Below are 19107 nucleotides of genomic sequence, written 5' to 3' on the forward strand. Positions count from 1 at the left end.
GGGCCTCCTTGGGCTCACCTGACAGTTAACCTGACCTAAGAACTTTGCTTTCTTCAAGGCATGTTAGAGCCTGCTTGCTCATACAGCTCTTTTCCTTTTGATGAAATCCCTATAATGTGGTATCTACCCCATGGGAGGATCAAAAGAAACATGTCTGACATACAGCACCTAAGCGGTTGGAGGAGGAAATTAAACCATTTACTGTGTGCATAATTAGGAACAGTGTCAGAGGCTTATGATGTTATCACAAGATTGTGTCATAAGAAAACGGTTTCCCGCTGTGAGACAGACTTCAAAGTAAAGTCGAAGAACTGGTAGTGAGTTGGGGAGGAGGGAGAGAAAAGGAAAAGAGGATTTTAGAGACATGTAATAAAAAATAATCTCTTGGTGTTCTCGTCTTCCTAGAATACACGGTAATCTTGGCAACAGAGTCAGATGCTCTCTGGTAAGAGAATGAGACATCTGTCGACCGTTCCTAACAGAGACAGTTCACGTTGCTCCATCACATTTCCACACCTCTCAACTCTTTCGACATATTTCTTCAAAATCTAATGAAGAAATGCAGGGTCTTCCAGGACACAGGTCCCCTGGAAGACCTACTAGAAGCTTTCTCAGAGGGAGAGTTTAGGGAGGCTTAATTTGCCCTCATTCTCAGCAGTTTTTTTTCTTGGCATCTTAGCTCAGAAGCTCAGTTCTTGAATCTGGTTGGCTTCCTTTAACAGGGTGTTGATGCTACGTTCACCAACGGTGCTATCCTTGATAACACCCTGCCGTGATGCACCATGGTCGCCTTTACGTGCAGAATCTCCTCCAAGCTTTACAGCAATCTCAGAAGTATTTACTGTTTTATCCTCATTTTATGGATGAAAACACTGAGACTGAGCAACTGAGGAACTTGCTCCAGGTCCCTCAGTAGTAAGTGACAAAGCCAAGGTTCCCACGGGAGCCGTGTGATTCTCCACAGCCCAGGCTCTTTCCACCTGTGTTTCGTAATGCTACGCATCTGCTTTCACACAAACTTTGTATGTTTAGTTTGGCTCTTATCCAGGACAAATAGTCCTGAATCCTTCTGAGGTGAAAAGAAGAAGAGAGAATCATACCCACTTAATAATTTAAAAAAATTAATTCTGAATACTAGGTTTACTTGTTTCTGTCACTGACCAAATACAAATTGAGCTTGGGTTCACTTGACCACCTGAGCCAGCGAGGCTGGTGACCTGCAGTTCAATCTGCGTGTTTAAAGCAGTGGTTCAGATGGACCTCTCTTTTGAGAGAACATAAAAGGTTTCTGGCTTTTAGCTGGGAGCTCCATCTCGGGGATTGTATCACCACATTTCATCCTGGTATAGATCACAGAGCCGGTGTTTCTGTCCTGGTCTGCTTTTTGAGGGATGTAGTTATATTTCTGCCCTACTGCTGTAGCTGGACGTTCAGAGCAGACTGCCTAGAAAGGAATCACGGCTGCCTGAGTTCAAAACAATTATGTAGTTATCGTGAGCCATTGCTCTTTGTGTGCATGCATGCGTGCGTGCGTGTGTGTTTGTAAATATGTATGTATGTGTGTTTGGGAATGGGTGCAGTTTTTTAAAAGGAGAAAAATAACTCCTTTTTTTCCCCTGTTTTCCTGTTATCTGAATTTATTTTGTCTTATGAAAACACACACAGTATGTATGTATTGGGAGCTAGCCACAAATGGGTTAAATGGAACATCTCCATCCATAGCAGATCAGGTGTGAATCTATTAAAACTACATGGTACTAACATCTTTTACATTCTAATTAGCCAAAGATCTGTCAATGTCAACAGCCACGACACCTGGTGGGAGAAAACGTGGTCTACTGATGCAGGGTCACCAAGGCAAATTCTAGCAGAGCAATAATGCAGTCAGAGGATTCAATTTTAGAGCAAATATTCAAAGAAAAACATAAATAAATTGCATAGTTGAATAGGAAATCATGGGGATAAATACACTGTTAACTCAACACCCTAATTCTTCATAGAACAAACTTACAGTTAAAGAATCTAATTTCCATTCATGGCATAAGAAAAGATTAAAAGAACTCAGACCCCTTTTGTGCCCTTTTGTGACACCCTGGCTTCTACTGTCCTTAAACATTATTATATCTCAGGATCCTGATGGCAAATTTGGGAGGTATCACTGCTGATTTAAAAATTAAAAAAAAACAAAACTTCCACAAAATCAGATGGGGAAAAAAATTATTCCCCTCCTTCACCTCAAGGAAAATAACCTTGCATTCATAATTTCAGATACTTTCCTATAATCTCCTTATCTCTGGATCTGGCATGAATCCAACTGCAGGGTACAACCTATGATAAATGAGGGAACGAGCTTTCTCATTTATTAAATGAAGTCGATGAGAGTTTCATCTTGCGAAGGGTCACTGAAAGGAGAGAATCGAGGCTGTTAATTTCAAGGGGAAGATTGCTTTCAAAACGTCCAACTAGAAAGAAGATAAAAACATTGACATACTGCAATTAGCGCAGAGGCTCCTGGTGCACATGGAGAAACAGATGCTTCCTGAACTTTCTGTCATCATCATTATTATACTTTGGAAAGAATCAGAAAGGAGGTGCGTGTCTAGCCCATGAGTAAGTCATGAACTAGTTGAAGCAGTTTACACTTTGATTTTCAGCTCTGCTTCCAAACATGATTTATTGGCTGCACATTTATTCCACCAGATGTTTCACCAAATTGATCTACTTGTATGGATGAAATGACCCATCGTATCAGAAGATCAGCCAACTGCTCCAATGGATTGATTAATTGTTTCAAGTTATATTGACAATTTGGCTTGACCCAAAGACTTGGCCTTTGCAGATGCAGAATTGAGTGTCATATCCAAATAAAAACAAATAAAAAAAAAATAGGCTCCAGTAGATAAAAGGTACAAGGACATAGGCAGACAATTCAGAGGAATAAAAGCAATTAGCCAGTCAAAATAATTTCAACCTCATTAGTCATTAAAAAAAAAAACATTAACAAGTACCAGTTTTCACTAGCCCAATTAGCAGACAGAACTGATGCAAAAATAATTCATATCCTTTGACCCAGTAATTCCGCTGTGAGTATGGTCCCATCAGAGAACAATCAATATGGAAAAAAAATGTGCACTAAGATGTTCATTGGAGTGTTAGTTACGATGGTGAAAATTTGGAAACTGAAATGTCTAAAAGCCTGTGAAAGGTTAAGAAGATTACTGCCAATTCTCACAATAGAAAAATATGAAGCTGTTTTCTTAAAATGATGCTCATAAAATGTTCTGGGAAGCATAAAATATATCTAAAATCTATACCGTCTAGACCATGCAGTGGATACGGCCTCTGATCACCACGTGGCACTGTAGCATGCGTCTTCCGGCCAGCTGTTTATCATATTCTCTTCATATCTCTTGGAAATGTCCTTTTGATAAACACATTGCTGCATTTTACTTGCTAGAATGGCAATTATGATTAATTTGGATGCACGTATGCTTGTCACCCAACAGGCATCAAATGATGCTCTAAGTACCCCTAGAATCTTCTCCAGTCTTTTACAGGGTAACAATCCTTTAAATAGCAGATTTTTTTTTAATGCTAAGTGAAATTTCAAATTCAATTGCCATCAATAAGGAATAACACACCTGCGTCTGCACATTTTTCACATGGAGCTCAGAGCGTATCATTTCTTATTTCCTTGCTGGCTCCTGTCACTTTCAAGGAAAGAATGACCACACAACTGAGAAGAAAGTGAAATGGTACTTCCAAATGCAATTAAGCTTCAGGGTTTATCTCTACGAGCCAACGACTGCACCCTGGGAATTCTGGTGTCCTAGTAAGTCTTGGTGATCAAAGTGGCTTTCTATCCCCTAACAAGTAACATCTGGACTCTCCTGTGTGGCCCTGAAGACCCTCTCCATCGTGCATCCTACACACAGATCCAGCTTCTTCCCACATTGCTTCCTCCCATCAGTGAAATTCCTTAAAAGACTGAGATACCCAATGTCTTACTGTCCCTTCTTACACCATATTCTTCGTCCTGGTGTGCCTCTTCCTATCGTCTACCTTTATATTCTTTAAAAAAAAGGACATCATATACTTATTGGGGGCCATCCTGTGTGCTAGGAAGTTTTGGAGGCATTTGGGATACATCTTTAAGCGAAACAGACCAAGATCCCTGCCCTCACTGGAGTTTGCATCTTGGAGCAGGGAAGACAAACAACAAACGTGTAGAGTAAGTAGAGGAGATAGAATATTAGAAGGTGAAAACCCTAAGTACAAAAAGTTAATAAGCAGAGCAGGATAAGGGAGGGCAGGAGTGCAGAAGATACAAGCAAGCTGGGAAGAAGATGCAGGCTCTAAAAAGTATAAAAATTATGGGCTGCAAATGTCTGTGCTTTAGAGGAGAGAGTCCAGTTTTTTCAGGCAAGAGAATCTGATTTGTTCTAGATCACACAGCTAGTTAGTTCAGCCCTAAGGACTAGAACTCAAGTATCCTAAGGGCCATTCCAGTGGTCTTCCCATTAGAAGCTCTTGCCACGTCTGTGTTACGTAGGGATAAAAGGAATGGGTTTGGGAATCAGAAGGTCCCAGATTCAAGCCTTGGCTCTCTTTTTTGGGCAAGTTACTTAAGTCCATTACCTAAGCCTTTCTTACCTAGAAAAATGAAGATAATTACAGTACCTACGTCACAGACATGTACAAAGTTATAAGGAGTGTCTGAAACCTTGTAAGCACATGTCAAATGGTATTGCAGCTTTTTGTTTGTTTTTAAATCTCATTAGAATTCCAAACACCTATACCATAACAATGAACAGTAGGTGCCAGCTTAGATGTTAACATTAAATGAGCATCTATTATATGTAAAAGTTGATATTGCTCAAAGATGTGTCATACATGTGATGAGTAGACTGTAACTTTTCATGTCAGTGGCTTTTTTTGTGTTGTTGCTTTTTATAGGAAGTGGACTCTTAGAAGGTTTCAATGGAAAAAAGAAAAAAATCAATACTCCTTCTACCTAAACCAGTCAGAGATCAAACAAAGCTGGAGGTCATGGTAGCAGATGAAATTCTCCTCCTTCAAACACTGAATTGAGAAAAACTGACTTCTCACAATGCTGTCTAATTTTCTGGAAGGATAAGAGCTTCAGTTTCTCCTCTGATACAGAAAATCATAGCAATCAGGAGAAAGGTATATTTTTATAAGAAGAGCATCTTTCTGAAATTTATCCAGGCCTCCAATAAGAGCAATTTGAAATGTATCTTAAAGTATAGATTCCATCCACAGTCATCTGTATTTTCTCAGGTGCTCTCTGACAGCACAGTATGTATTTTCTTCTAGACTCTAATCTAATCACCTTGAGGAAAGAACCCATGTCTTATCCAGTGCTTCCTCTACTCTCAGTTCTTAGCACACTGTTTCACTAACAGTAGGAACCCAATAAATGTTTAGCTAACACATGGATTAATACATATCTGGCTTCTTAGCTTATCCTTAGTAACTTAGAAGAGTTCTGATGTGCCACAAAAGAGGAAAGAGTTCACGTACGTTTCTGCATAAAGGTAGAAGCTAGGATAACCGTGTCACAGATATCGGTGGATCTCAGTGAACCCATCTCCCATGTAGAACCTCTTTTCACGTTAATTTTGGGCTTGGCTGCATGACGTGCTCTGAAGTAATGCCATCACCAAGTATCACATGCAAGCAGAGCTCGGTAAGCACTTGCACACGCAGGTGGACTTGTCTTTCTGGAATGCTCCCTCTTGGAGCCCATCCACCATACAGTAAGAAAGCCAGTCCAGCCTAACAGTGGCTGAGATGTCACATGAGGGAAAACAGAGGTGCCCCAGCTGACTGGCATCCCCTGCCAGCCATGAGAATGAGATGATCTTGGATGTTCCAGGGCTCTGCTGAGCTTCCATCTGCTTGTAGCCTCGTGTAAAATCCCAGCCAACACCACATGGAGCAGAAGAACCACTCATTGAGCCCAGCCAACCCCTGATCAGGAGGAATAATCATTGCTATTCTAAACCACCACACTTTGGGTTGTTGGATGTGCAGTAATAGTTCATGGAAACATAAATAAGAAGATCACACACTTTAGAGCTGGACAAGCCTGGGTCCTGGACTCCTTTTCTGCCACTTACCAGTTTTGAGACCTCTTGGCTCATCACAGAACCTATTACTATCTTAGTTTCCTCATCTATAGAGTGGATAAAGACCTCACAGAACTGCTGTGAGGATCAGACGAAGCGATGCCACATCTAGCAAGCACCCCCAGACAGTTAGGTGTCACTGTGATCATTGCTGAGGTAACAGAAATGGCACGGACTTCATTCCTTGGTAGTGTTATAGACGCAAGCCTCATCTGACAGTTCCACCTGAGCTGTGTATCAGCCACTTTGTCTCTCCTTCTCCTTAGCCTCTGCCAGAGTCACACGTTAAGAAATGTATTAGAAGAGTAAATGGAAAAGCCTCCTTTTCAGACTAGCCTCCTGCCCTCCCTCCTGGCCTCCACTCTCACTCATCCACTCAGCAGCCAAACTGACCTGTCCAAAGTCCTAAACCATCTCCCATCACTCTCCAGTTTTAAACCTACCTGTGGTCTAGCACTGAAACTTGAATGGATCCCAAAGCCCTTCCTCTGGCCCAGATCCTAGCTGACCCATCACAGCATCCCTCGCTCATTGCCTGGCCCTCCTCTTTCCCCTCTGCAACGTCCTCTCCAGCAAGACCAGCCATCTTCCATCTTCAAACACCCAGAGCTCATCCTGACTCAGGGCTTTGCTTTTGCTGTTTCTGCTCCTTGGACTAGATAGATGTTCACGTGTCTCCCAGGCATCATTCAGAGATCAACTCAGACACCACCTCAGAGAAACCTTCCCAGACTAATTTAAGCAAGCCATACCTCTCTCAGTCCTCCTATCACCATGTTTTGTTTTGTTTTCTTTCTTCTTCCCTTAGAACTTGATAAAATATTCATCATTCGTGTGTTTGCAAGCTCACTGCCCATTTTCCCTCCTGGAAAATGAAAGTCATATGATACCAGGGTTTCTGCCCTGTTCATTCTTTTAGCCCTTTTACCTAGAGCCAGGGTTCACTGACTATGGCCCACGGGCATATTTTTCTTTGGCACATGACCAAAGAATGGCTTTTGACATTTTTTTAATGGCTGAAAAATGTCAAAAGAAAATCACTATGACATGACATGGGGAAATTATGTGAAGTTTAAATTGCAGTGTCCATAATTAAAGTCTTACTAGAACACAGCCACATTTATTGTCAATGGCTCCCATTGCTTAAAAATGACAGAACTGAATAGCTGCAAAGCAACAGACATCACATGGTCCACAAAGCCTAAAATATTTACTATCTCACACACACACACACACACACACACTGCTGACCCTGGCCTAGATCACACACACATGTGCGCGCACACACACACACACACACACACTACTGACCCCTGGCCTACAGCACTGTCTGACTTATTACCAGTAACCAACCTACATGGGTCCGAGGAACGATTTAAAAGGACAAGATGTCCAATAGTCAAATTCCCCAGGACTCAAGCACAAGCAACAGCCAGCCGGGAATACTTTTCCCCATGAAAAGCCAGTTAAGTACACGTTTCTGACTAGGCCCTAAGAAGTCTTCTAGGTTCTTTAATCTTCTCCAAATGCATTCTGTTTTCATAAAAAGCAGAATGCAAAGGCCTCATTCTCATCAAGGGTTCTAACGGTTCACACACACAGAGCAAAACTAAAAGAACAAGATTGGAGATGTTTGGAAAAAATTAAACACAGATCTCTTAATAAAGCTGAAAATAGCTTAATAAAGCTGAGAATAGGCTGCTGGCATCCCGAGGCTTGTTTATTTCTGTTTAAATAGATGACTTCCCATAGACCGTTATCAGCGCAGCGGGGACCCTGGGGGAGAAGTGCTCTCTTTCCCCTGTGCATTTTACGCTCTTTCCCAATGAGACGCAGCCGGAGTCTATAAAAAACCACCTGTCAGTCTTGATAAAAAACAATAACCATGGTCAAGTAATGCTGACACTCTCAGCTGCCCAATTCTGGAGGGCTCTAAACAGATACGGAATCATCTCATGGGAGAAGATCAAGAGTTGGACCATCTTTTTTTTTGTAGAAAGGTGGATGGAAGTATTAAGTGAAAGAGTGATAGGGTCGTTCTCATGAGAAATGCTGTTGTCGTGGTTGATTTATTTACCTGAAAGAGAGGAGCAGAGTGAATGTCAGGACCGTGGGGAAGTCTGGGTGGCACATGTTCTGCTACCAAGGCTGAGAAGAAGTAACTGGAACTAGGACAGACCCCAGGCAGAAGCTAGCCTCTGGGCAGCTTCCCGGGGCCATCAGGGGAGTAGATCAGACCTCCGGCATACAATGAAAGGTGATTGAGGAGGACAATAGGCACAATTTCAAATGAACTCCAAGGCCATTTCCAGAAGGAGTAAGAAATCAAAATGCTCCTGCAGCAGAGCACCTGGGAAGAAAAGATGACCAGTTTCTAGGTCATCCAGTTCACTGTCAAGGAGGCATCTGGGAAGAGATGAAGGGAACTAGAGGGTGCTGGAAAGAACAAACTGTCGAAGCATGCTCACAGAGACCGATGGAGAGCACCATGAAAAGGAACAGAAAGGCTCGGAAGAGAAGCTGCCTAAGAAAAATAATAAATCTTCCTAATCGCAAGAATTAGAGACAACTACAATGAGGTGTTTAATCAGCTTCATTAATCAACGTAACGAGTTCATTCCTCAAAAAAATCACTTAGAAAAATCAGATGTTCCCCTTAAGTCTTAAAAACCTCGCCTTGTAGATAAACATAATCAGGGACAGTTTTTGTAGGTAAAATGAGTTCAACAATAATTACATGCAAATGAGAAATGAGAGGAAAGAGTAAAAGGTTTGAGCATCAGGTAATGGGGAGAAGGTGGCTTGTGATGGTAGCTCTCCCAGTCAGCGTCCTCCCTTGCTCTCTCCTACTTCTCCTTTCTTTCTCTCTCCCCTCTGAAGGCACAACTTACTCCAGGGGGCTTTCTGATTTCCCCTCCTGTGTGCTGTCTTCACGCCCTGCTTATACCTCTGTTACAATACTCATCACACTCCATTATACAAGCAGACCTCAAAGGTATTGCAAGTTCCGTTCAAGACCACCACAATAAAGCAAATATTGCAATAAATTGAGTCACCCAAATTTTTTGGTTTCCCAGTGCATATAAAAGTTATGCTTAAATCATACTGTATTCTATGAAGTATATGATAGCATTATGTCTAAAAAATCAAAGTACATACTTTAATTAATACTTTATTGCTAAAAAATGCTAATCACCATCTGATCCTTCAGTGATTCATAATCTTTTTGCAATCATAACATCAAAGATCACTGATCACAGATCACCAAGACAAATGTAATACTTAAAAAAAACAAAGACAAATGTAATACTGAAGAAAAAAAAAAGTTGAAATATTGCAAGAATTTTACCAAAACATGATACACAGACACAAAGTGAGCAAATGCTGTTGGAAAAATGGTGCTCAAAGACTTGTTCAATGCAGGGTGGCCACAAACCTTTAATTTGTTTAAAAAAAAAAAAAAAGCAATAAAGCAACGAACGATAAAACAAGAGATGCCTTTAACTGCCATATGAATGTTGATTCCCTCAGCCCCATGGGATCCTAGAGAAAAAGAACATTGATTTGCAAGCTGCATCCTCAGTGGCTCACACAGTGCCCAGCTCAAAGCAAGTACTCAAAGGACGACAAACAGTATTAAGGAGCAAGTGAGTAAGTAAAAGAAGAGATGGACAAAGTTACTGTGCAAACAAGTGTCTTGCTGCTCGCAAGAATAAAATTGGGATCAAAATAACCTAATTCTATCACGACATGAATACCCTAAAAAGAAAGGATCCATCCTGGAGACTTTTCTTACCCGGAGAAAACGTGTTCTTTATAAATTGTCTTCCAACATCCTTTTCTGGTATTTGGTGTATAGTTGATTTTTGATACCATGCTTTTTTACATAAATTGCATCTTTTATCAATTTGAAAAATCAAAGCTAGATGGAGTACCTTAGGTGTGCTCTAACCATAGTCTTACATGGTTAAATAGAATTTCATTTGAAATTCCTTTGCATTTCTTTCCACAATACTACTTAGATATCCAGAAGTCTCGACTTCCTCCTTTGCTATCACAGATTTCTGCACAGTAACTTCAAAATCTGTTTTCTTTCCTTTTTCCCATACCCCATGTTCCGTTTAGGAGATGATGCAAATGCCTAAACAAACCCAGCTGTAAGGAGAATGACTCCCTTTTTATCAATGATAAGATCTAAAAAAAAAAAAAAAAAGAAAAAGAAAAAAGGAAGAAAAATATCCTGGACAAAGTAGAGTAACTTTGAGGAACGTATTAAGTGGGTAACTATACATATTTGATTTATGGATTTAGTTACTATGCGTAGTTGTATTAAATGCATTATTTAACAGGTGATAGTAAATAATAGATTAATTTAGCAATACTACTTTCTCCTTTACCATGACATCATGAAATCATTTCATTTAATCTTTTCCCATGAATCTTGACCTCAAGGTCTTCCCCAACCCAGAGCCATTTTTCAAGTCCTTTAAAGTTTTCCAAACCTATCACCAGCCCATCTAAGTTGTTTGAGATAAAGTGTTGTTTGTATCTGTATTTGATGCTTTCATTCGAAATTTCAAGCGAAGTTACAAGAATCCAATTGTATAATATTAGGACTTCTTGTTTCCCCATTTGTCTAACAGGTAAATACATGCGATCATTGCAATGTGACGAAAAACTGAAATGTGTTATTAAGTGATTTTTAAAAGGCAGATATGTAATGACACTCAATACTTGGCATTGTGAGAACATGTTCCCGGGAATAATGACAAATTTTTTGTTGAGGGATCATTTTTTGGTCTCCTTTTAAAATTTATTCTCCAGATAATTTCTATACAAATCCCAAACTGGCATAGCTAATGTCACTGTCACCCTCCTCCAAATACTTTGTCATTCAAAATAAAAGAACTGGGAGAACACCTGGTAATGTAAGAACATTATAAGGATTTCAATTTAGGGCAATTCCTTTTTCATGACGGATAGAAAAGGGAAAAAACACTCCCCTTGCATTTGGACATATCTCTAGTTTCTCTCCCCTTTGTGGCCACATCCATTCATTTACATCTACTTTGCATGAACTAAATTTGGCATGAACTCTAGCAAACCAGATGCTTTAAGCTGATTAGAGCCCAGACCAGAGTCTTTCTTAGTAGATACTATTTTGATTCAGGCTGTGTTGGTTTTTATGCATTTGCAAAATCCAAATAAGATATTCCAATTTTTAAGTTGTTTTGTGAAGGTGAGCCTTTTTTTCCTTCCATTTTTAATACATCTCCTTTGTCTTTTCCTTCTATTTCTTGGAGCAACCACAAATGCAGTCATATGAAGCTTCCCGTGTCAGCACAAGCAAATTCATTTTGCTGTGAAGGCGACTTCACCACACTGAGTTCCTAGGTTACACAAGTAGTCGGGGAGATCCCAAGAGCCAAGTGTCCCCCTTCAATAACCATCCAGCTCTGTAGTCAGCTTCCCACAGATGTTCTGCGTATTCCCAGCTGAGCCCTCAGCAATGCTGTCAGGTTTTTTTGGCTTTTTTTTTTTTTTTTTTTTTTGCAGTCTCTGTAATGATCCAGAATGGGATATGTTTCTTTAAAATTCTCCTATTTGCAAAATTCAGCATTTCTTGTCCACTTCCTGTCTTGTTTCAGCAGCATATAATTTCTTTTCTATGTTTTGTCTCTTTTTAATCTGCTGTTATTACAAAGAAGTAGTTCAACTATCTGATTTACTGGAGGCGATGTTTGATACTGGATTCAGGTACTGCTCTCCTCGTTATCCTAGATATCCTGCCTTTCCTATCCTGGGTGGTCTGCGTCACCTACAATTTGGGGAAGTGGCCATAGCAGTGGCGGTTAGACACTGGTGCCACTGGCTTGATTTTAATCCTGGCTCTATTTACAATCTGATTGACCTTGAACAAGTTGGTTAACTTTTCTGGGCTTCAATTTCTTTTCAATATAATTGGCATATGTGAGGATTAAATGAGCTAATATATGTAAACCATTTAGAACAGTATTTGACACACATTAAGTGTTCAAAATATATGAGCAGTCACTTTTCCTATGGATTACATCAGGAGATGGCCGTGGTTAATGAAGAGAGATCTATGGCAGAAACCTAATGTACTTTCACACAACAGTATGAGGATTTCACACACAAACCTGGCCATTTAAAACCATTTAAACACCTGGATCCTAGAGCCACAGTGTGGGAATTGGAATTCAGGCTTCACCTCCTGTTAGTTGTGTAATCTCAAGCCAATTTCTTAACCTCTATGTGCCTCAGTCTTCTCATCTATAAAATCAGGATTATAATCATCATAATCTAATATGATTGATATGAGAATTAAATAAATGCAAAGCATGAAGAATAACACATGGCACATACTAAGCACAAAAAAGTTATAGTCACTAAAACCATTAGCTGTCCCTTCAACCCCATTTGGTATGTATTTAATTAGCACCTACTATGTGCAAGGCCCTAAGCTGAATAATACAAGAGACAGAATATGAGCTAAAATATGATCCTTATCCTCAAGGAGCATATAATTTATTAAGGCTCAAGTCAGGTAGATAAAAAATGAATGTAAGACAAAATGTGAAATGAACAAGTTCAAAAGTCCAACAGGAGGTTTATGCGCACTCAGAGAGGATAAAGGGGAGTGCCCCTGGAGGGGGGTGACCAGAGACCTCCCCACAAAGGACAGTGCTATTTGAACTACACCTTGCAGAACGGGTAGACTTGTAATAGGCAGAGACTAAACTGAGAGAAATGCCTCAGTGAAAGGAGTTACATCCCATGGGAGGAAAAGAAATGGTCATATTTAGGTAAATGAAGATACCTATATTGGCTGGAACATGTGGCATATCTAGGAAAACTGGAACCCCTTAGACTGGAAAGAGAGTGTGGACTAAAATTACAGAGAATCTTGAATATATTCCGAATTGAGGGAACAGAGTAATGGCAGTCCAAACACTGCCGTAAGGAGATTTGTCTGATGCCAATGTTGAAAATTAACTGGAATAAGGGAAAAGCAAAGGCCGAGGAACTCATGTTTTTCTGTGTGTTTCTTAACTTGTGGTTTAAGTGGCTTATGGTAAAACAAACTATGAGAAAATGAAATTAACAGAGCAAAATATATTAAAATCAAATAATAGAACTCAAAGAGAAAATTCCCTAGAGGATAAAAGGGCTGAAGGCTTTCTTCTGTGCTTCCTAGCAGCCAACGCACATTATCTAGTAGATGGAAGACACAAATTCATAGTTAAAGACACAAGTTTCCTGGGTCCTCAGTTCTGAGAGGAGCCTTCCTTGTTGACATTTTAAATAGATTCACCGTTTTCCCCAAAATTCAGAGATGTTCCCTAACAAGATTTTGCACACCACAAAGCTGAAGTGAGGATGTTAAAACATCCTTCGATAAAAGCAAGTCTGTGAAGATGGTGGTGAGGAAAGAGATTTACAGAGTGATACTGTCTAGTTGTCCAATTTTATATTTGATATCAAAATTTGAGATGAGACAAGTTTTTTTTTTTTTTTTGCATTTTTTAAACTGAAGCATAGACAACCTTTTTAGACAGTCCTTGAGAAATTATACTGATGAGAAATAGTAGTACCGTCTGGTCACTTTACATACCAAAGACAAACAATCAATTGTTTGAAGTCACTAAGTTTTGAGCTGGTTTCTTAGACAGCTATAGACAATCAAAGCAATTTATTTTAACTTCTACAACAATCTTATGAAGATACGAATTTAATTTTATTTTTTAGGTGAACAAACTGGACATCAGAGATTAAACAACTTATCCAAGGTCACACAGCTCCAACGTGGAAGGGGGGGGATGAATGTCAGCTATGCCGCCTGGGTGGCTGAGTGATCTGTAAGGTTACTGACTAAAATATAACCATAAGGAGAGGTTCATTGAGAGAAAAGTCACATAATCCATAGTTGGAATTTAGACAAAGTAGAATAAACTGTAAAGCCTAAGATAAAATTATCCAATAATAGTACAGAAATCTTCTCAAGCAACAGAGCCAGCCTGCCAACCACCGGTTTAACCGCCTCGAGGGCTTTCGCGTTCTCTACAGGGGAGCCATCTTGTAAAGAAAGGTTCATAGACTGAAGCCAAACAGGAGCATTTTGCAATAGATTACTTCTTCTAATCCTCTACTCCTATATGTGAATTCAGTCCATTCTTTTCTTCCTCTCTTTTAACCTTCCCTCCTACCTTCCTTTCACAAATATTTAGTGTGAGCACAAAGAGCTTGTTGCTATCCTAGGATCTGATGCCATAGTGATGAGTAACCCCATCACTCTGGTTGCCAAGGACCGTACTGTGTAATAAGGTTAATGAGAAGGAAACCATGTGATGACAACCGGAGAGATAAACACTAAGTAGGGGATACAGAGGGCTTTGGGGGACCCGGGAGGGGTACTCCCCTCAGTCTTAGCAGGGAAATGGAAAGAGTTAAGTCAGACTTCCCAGAGGTGGTGAGAATTTAGTCCTTTAGGTAAGAAGGAGATCATCTCCTAGAGGAGGGAAGAACCAAGACCACGTGCAAAGGCCTGAACTAGCAGGAGTAGGCGGCTCTTTGACAATGAGCTCTGGGTGCACTCTCTCCTGCCACACTGTGCTGTTACTGGGGTGGAGAGAGCGGACAGAAATGTTACACCTGGGGAAGGAAGCAGAGATCAGAACATGGAGGGTCTTTCGTGCTGTGCTCAGTTGACTTTCTCTCAAGGGTAAAGGAAAGACACTGAATGAAAGGGTTAAGTATGGAAGCAACATGATTCTATGTCCTTTTTAGAAAGATCATGCTGAGTGCACTGTAGAAACTGGGAAGTTACCAAAGATGAGAAAGGCTAACAAGAAAGGGGGCATCAGTGAGAAAGAAGAGAGGTGATTGGATTTAAGAAATAAGGGAGAGATAAGAGGACTTGACGAACAAGTAGATATGGTTCACTACCCTAGCTGAAAGTCAGTTACAAGCCCATAATAGAATCGTAAGTGAAACAACTTATCCACTAAGTTCCAAGGACAGTAATAAATTAATATAATTTGCCCAGTTCTCCTCAGAATTAGCTTTCGGAATGGTATATAATGGATACGAATGAATATGATAATTTCTAAACGATGCCAAGCTCTTACCATTTGACAGGCACAGTGCTACCAGCTTTATGTGTATTTTCTTGATCAATTTGCCAAACAACCCTATGAGATAGCTACAACTATTTTCTCCCTCTACATAAGAGAAATGTGAGGCTGTATCACCCATATCATTCATTTTGGTGGATTCAATAAACATACATTCTGATTCTGTAGGTACCAGTCATTATACAGAGGACAAGAAAAAAGAACACATGGCCTTTGCCCTAGAGATGTTCATAGCTAAGTGGGAAAACCCAGTAAGGATAAGTGAAAACTCCATGATGGTGTGCTGCAGGCCATCACAGCACTCTAGTCCAAAACCTGTTGGAAGATTCTGGAAACAACCATCTTTAACAGAGAGGGAAACTTCAGCTCAAATGCACCTGTCGGCATAAACTCCCACTGTCAAATAAAAGCCAATAGCTGGGCTACTGTCTGCATTTGGGCTGGCTGTGCCATGCATAAACTCCCCTAGCCATGAGAGAACGGGGTACAGAGTGGGTAGAGTGGTTTGAAGTAGTTTGGGTTCTTGTGGCACTGGAAGTGGGGGTGTTTTGAGGCAAAAATCCACCCCTTCTCCACTCATCAAACCATGCCTCTGGTTCCAGGTCTACACCAGCCCAGAGGAAGGCACCTTATGGGCCACTGGCAGCCCTGGTTAATGGCGTATCTCATGTCCAATAAAAGGAATAGCATGACTATTTTATAGCTGACTTACGCCTGCTTGTCGTGATCTTCAAGAAAGACTTGTATATAGGGTTGAAGGTAGTCATTCTCTCCTCAAATTAAATCCCCTCAAACGAGTGTCTGGCTTTCCAGACCCTGGGTCCTGACTTTACACTTAATGAGGACAAGTGAGATCAAAACAATAGGATAAATCAGAGCCTTTTGGAAACCATAAGGACTTTTTCAGGTCTCAGTCCAATGTCTCTAACTTGTGGTCCATGAACCATGACAGAATCCAAGGGTTATAGCTGAGATACAGAGGATTCTAAAATATTCTTAAGGATTTACTATTTTTCTCAATCTCACTTCTATCTGCAAGCTATTTCTGCTGGTAAGACTGCAATAAATTTTTATAATCATTGCTTTTATTTTCTACTTGAGTAATAAATATTTCCCAGCACTAGTAAAATTATCATTTTTGTTTGTGTTTCTCCCACCTATGACCTTGGAATTACTGTACATAAAATATAGTGAGTGTAAACATTTAAACTAGCTCAGTGTTTTCTGTTTTCTTAGGTGCACTCTTTCTCCAAAAAAGAGATTAAAAGAAAGTAAACCATGAAGGATTGTGAAACAGTTAGCGTGGAGTTTTCAGTACACTGTTCTATTTGTGTAGCAAAGATTCATGGGCCCGGTGCCTGTTAATTGGGGATCTGACCTCTAGACTCTTGAGCCCAACTGGAAGAAATCTGAGTCCTCTTTCCAGGAAAGCTGCAGTGCTCAAGGATGTCCATGTGTGAAAAATCACACCAGCAAAAAGTCCTCCCTCACATGCACAAGGCCAGGGGGAAAGATGGGGTATCTAGGATGGAGCAGAAGCAGTCCGAACTAGCTCAGCTTTAGGGTACCTTTTTATTATTAAAATTACAATGTATATTTTGTAGGCAAATTTTATCGCACCAATTAACTCATTAACAATCTCTAGAGAGAAGCCAGACTCCTCTGGTGGCTCGTTTGCAGAATTTTAATGACCTAGATAAGAGAAAATCAGTGTACCATGTTCTGGAAAAGCCCCAGGACTCTACCAACCATTCTGATTTATTCACTGTAACATCTCATAGAGAAGTGTGAATTGTGGATTAAAACAGAAAAGAACTCTTCAATACAGATACAACACAATAAGTATGGCTAATTTTAAAAGCAGTATTTATAGCATTTATGGCATTTAAATTTATTATTATTTTTTTAAAATCAGACTTGAATCCCTCCCCCGACCTCTTCCAAGTAGGAACAGAAGCTACTTTATTCTGAAGTCCACATCAGCCAAGCTGGCTGGGGCTTCTGAGTGTGTAGAGCGAGGTAAAGTGTGCAACAGGGAAGATTTTGGAGCAGAGCTCAGCCTCCAAGGCACTGACCGTTAAACTGGCAGCACTGATGTGGTTTATGGTATTTTGTATGCATCCAATGTGGTACCTTGGCCTCCAGTGTCTGGAGTTTGGATGTCTTTGTTCTCCATGGATGCCAAGACTGTAGTACAAATGGAGGTGGCACAGGAATGGAGCTTGAGGTAATCCAGCATGATACAACTTGCCAGCAGCATGTCAGTAGGGTTGGCCATATTCTTGTTGGCTAGTGTCTTCTTGCCTGATTGCCTTGAGGCTGTTTCAAACACTGCACATATGTGGCCATAGTTGGCACTAGGTACCAGGCCTTCTCTCCCAACCAACCCTGTGCAGACACTACTGACAGTGTTGCCATAAAGACTGGGCATCACCATGACATCAAACTGCTGGGGCCACGATACCAGCTGCATGGTGGTATAATCCACAATCATGCCCTCAAAGGTGAGCTGAAGATAGCGGGATGTCATCTGCCTACAGCACTGGAGGAAGAGCCCGTCTCCTAGTTTCATGATGTTGGCCTTGTGCACAGCCATCACTTTCTTGCCCCCCATCTCCTGGGCCAGCTGGAAGGCATTCTCAGCAATGTGCAAAGACCTGGCCTCAGTAATGATCTTCAGGCTCCCTATCACTCCTTTCACACTCTCATGCTCCAGGTTGCTGTATTCACCCTCCGTGTTTTCCCAAACAACTAAGATGTCTATGTTCTCGTGCTGGGTCTCCACACCTGGCAGACTCTTAAAATGGGTGACTTTGGTGTAGAGATCCAGAGAACCATGAAACATACTGTTTTGGGACGTGTGGGATGGTGGCAGGTTGTAGTCAGTTTCAATGTTGCCCTTCAAGGCTATGTGGTTTCGGCGGACTGCCATGATGGCATTATGAACGTCCTCTTCAGGAGAAGTGGAGTGAATCCGCATCTCCTCGAAGTCCGCAGGCACACAGGCATGTCTGAACATATTCTTGACGTGCAGCGTTAAGTTCAGGCTCGATGCCGTCCCCAGGAATCATGGTCACAGTGTGCCGCCCACCATAGTTGGCTGGTGGAGGAATGCTGCATTGAAAACTGAAGCTCCTCAGTGATGTCTCATGGCCAAGGAAAATCTCCCAAGAATGGCCAAGAATAGTTGGTGCGAACATGGCCTTCAAAGAGCACCTGGCAGCTGCCAGCATCTTCAGTGCCATGATCATTAAAAAAAAGATTTAATTCAATTTATGTAAAAATATGTGTCCTTCCTCTTGCTTTGAACTGGCTTCTTCTGGTAGAATTCTAGACCCAAAATTCTTGCCTAGGTCACAGTTGTCTCTCCTTCCTTGTATTCTATTTTTGAGACATTCTACTGCAGTAAGAGAGAGAGCGAGCTAGTCACAAGGAGACGTGATGTTATATAGTAGAAAATACACTCTGGAGTTGGGTAATTCATCAGGCATATTCCATGTATCTGTATGATATCCTTAAAAAAACAAACTTTATATTTTAGAGCAGTTTTAGGTTCACAGAAAAACTGAGTAGCAGGTACAGAGATTTCCCATACAAATATTTCCTTGCCCCTACAAAGGCACAGCCTCCCCAACATCAAAATCCTGCACAGAGTGGTACATTTGTTACAGCTGATGAACCTACACTGACACATCCTTATCACCTAAAGTCCACTGTTAAGTTAGGGTTCACTCTTGGTGTTGTACATTCTGAGTTTAGATGGCACGCAGCATCACTGCAGATTCATACAGAGTAGCTTC

The 19107-nt window shown here is 40.8% G+C and overlaps 2 protein-coding genes across 5 annotated transcripts in view; both read right to left on the minus strand.

Annotated features, from left to right (window-relative positions):
* NELL1 (neural EGFL like 1) overlaps positions 1-19107 on the minus strand; it is a 748929-nt gene that overhangs the window by 252740 nt on the left and 477082 nt on the right. The window lies entirely within an intron of this gene.
* LOC106731107 (isocitrate dehydrogenase [NAD] subunit gamma, mitochondrial-like) lies at positions 17287-18558 on the minus strand. Its single transcript, XM_014568012.2, is given in 3 exon segments — positions 17287-17426; positions 17429-18347; positions 18349-18558. Coding segments are annotated over 3 exon segments (1269 nt in total).

This window comes from Camelus ferus, chromosome 10 (assembly GCF_009834535.1).
Source record: "Camelus ferus isolate YT-003-E chromosome 10, BCGSAC_Cfer_1.0, whole genome shotgun sequence".
In the NCBI taxonomy this organism is placed as follows: domain Eukaryota; kingdom Metazoa; phylum Chordata; class Mammalia; order Artiodactyla; family Camelidae; genus Camelus; species Camelus ferus.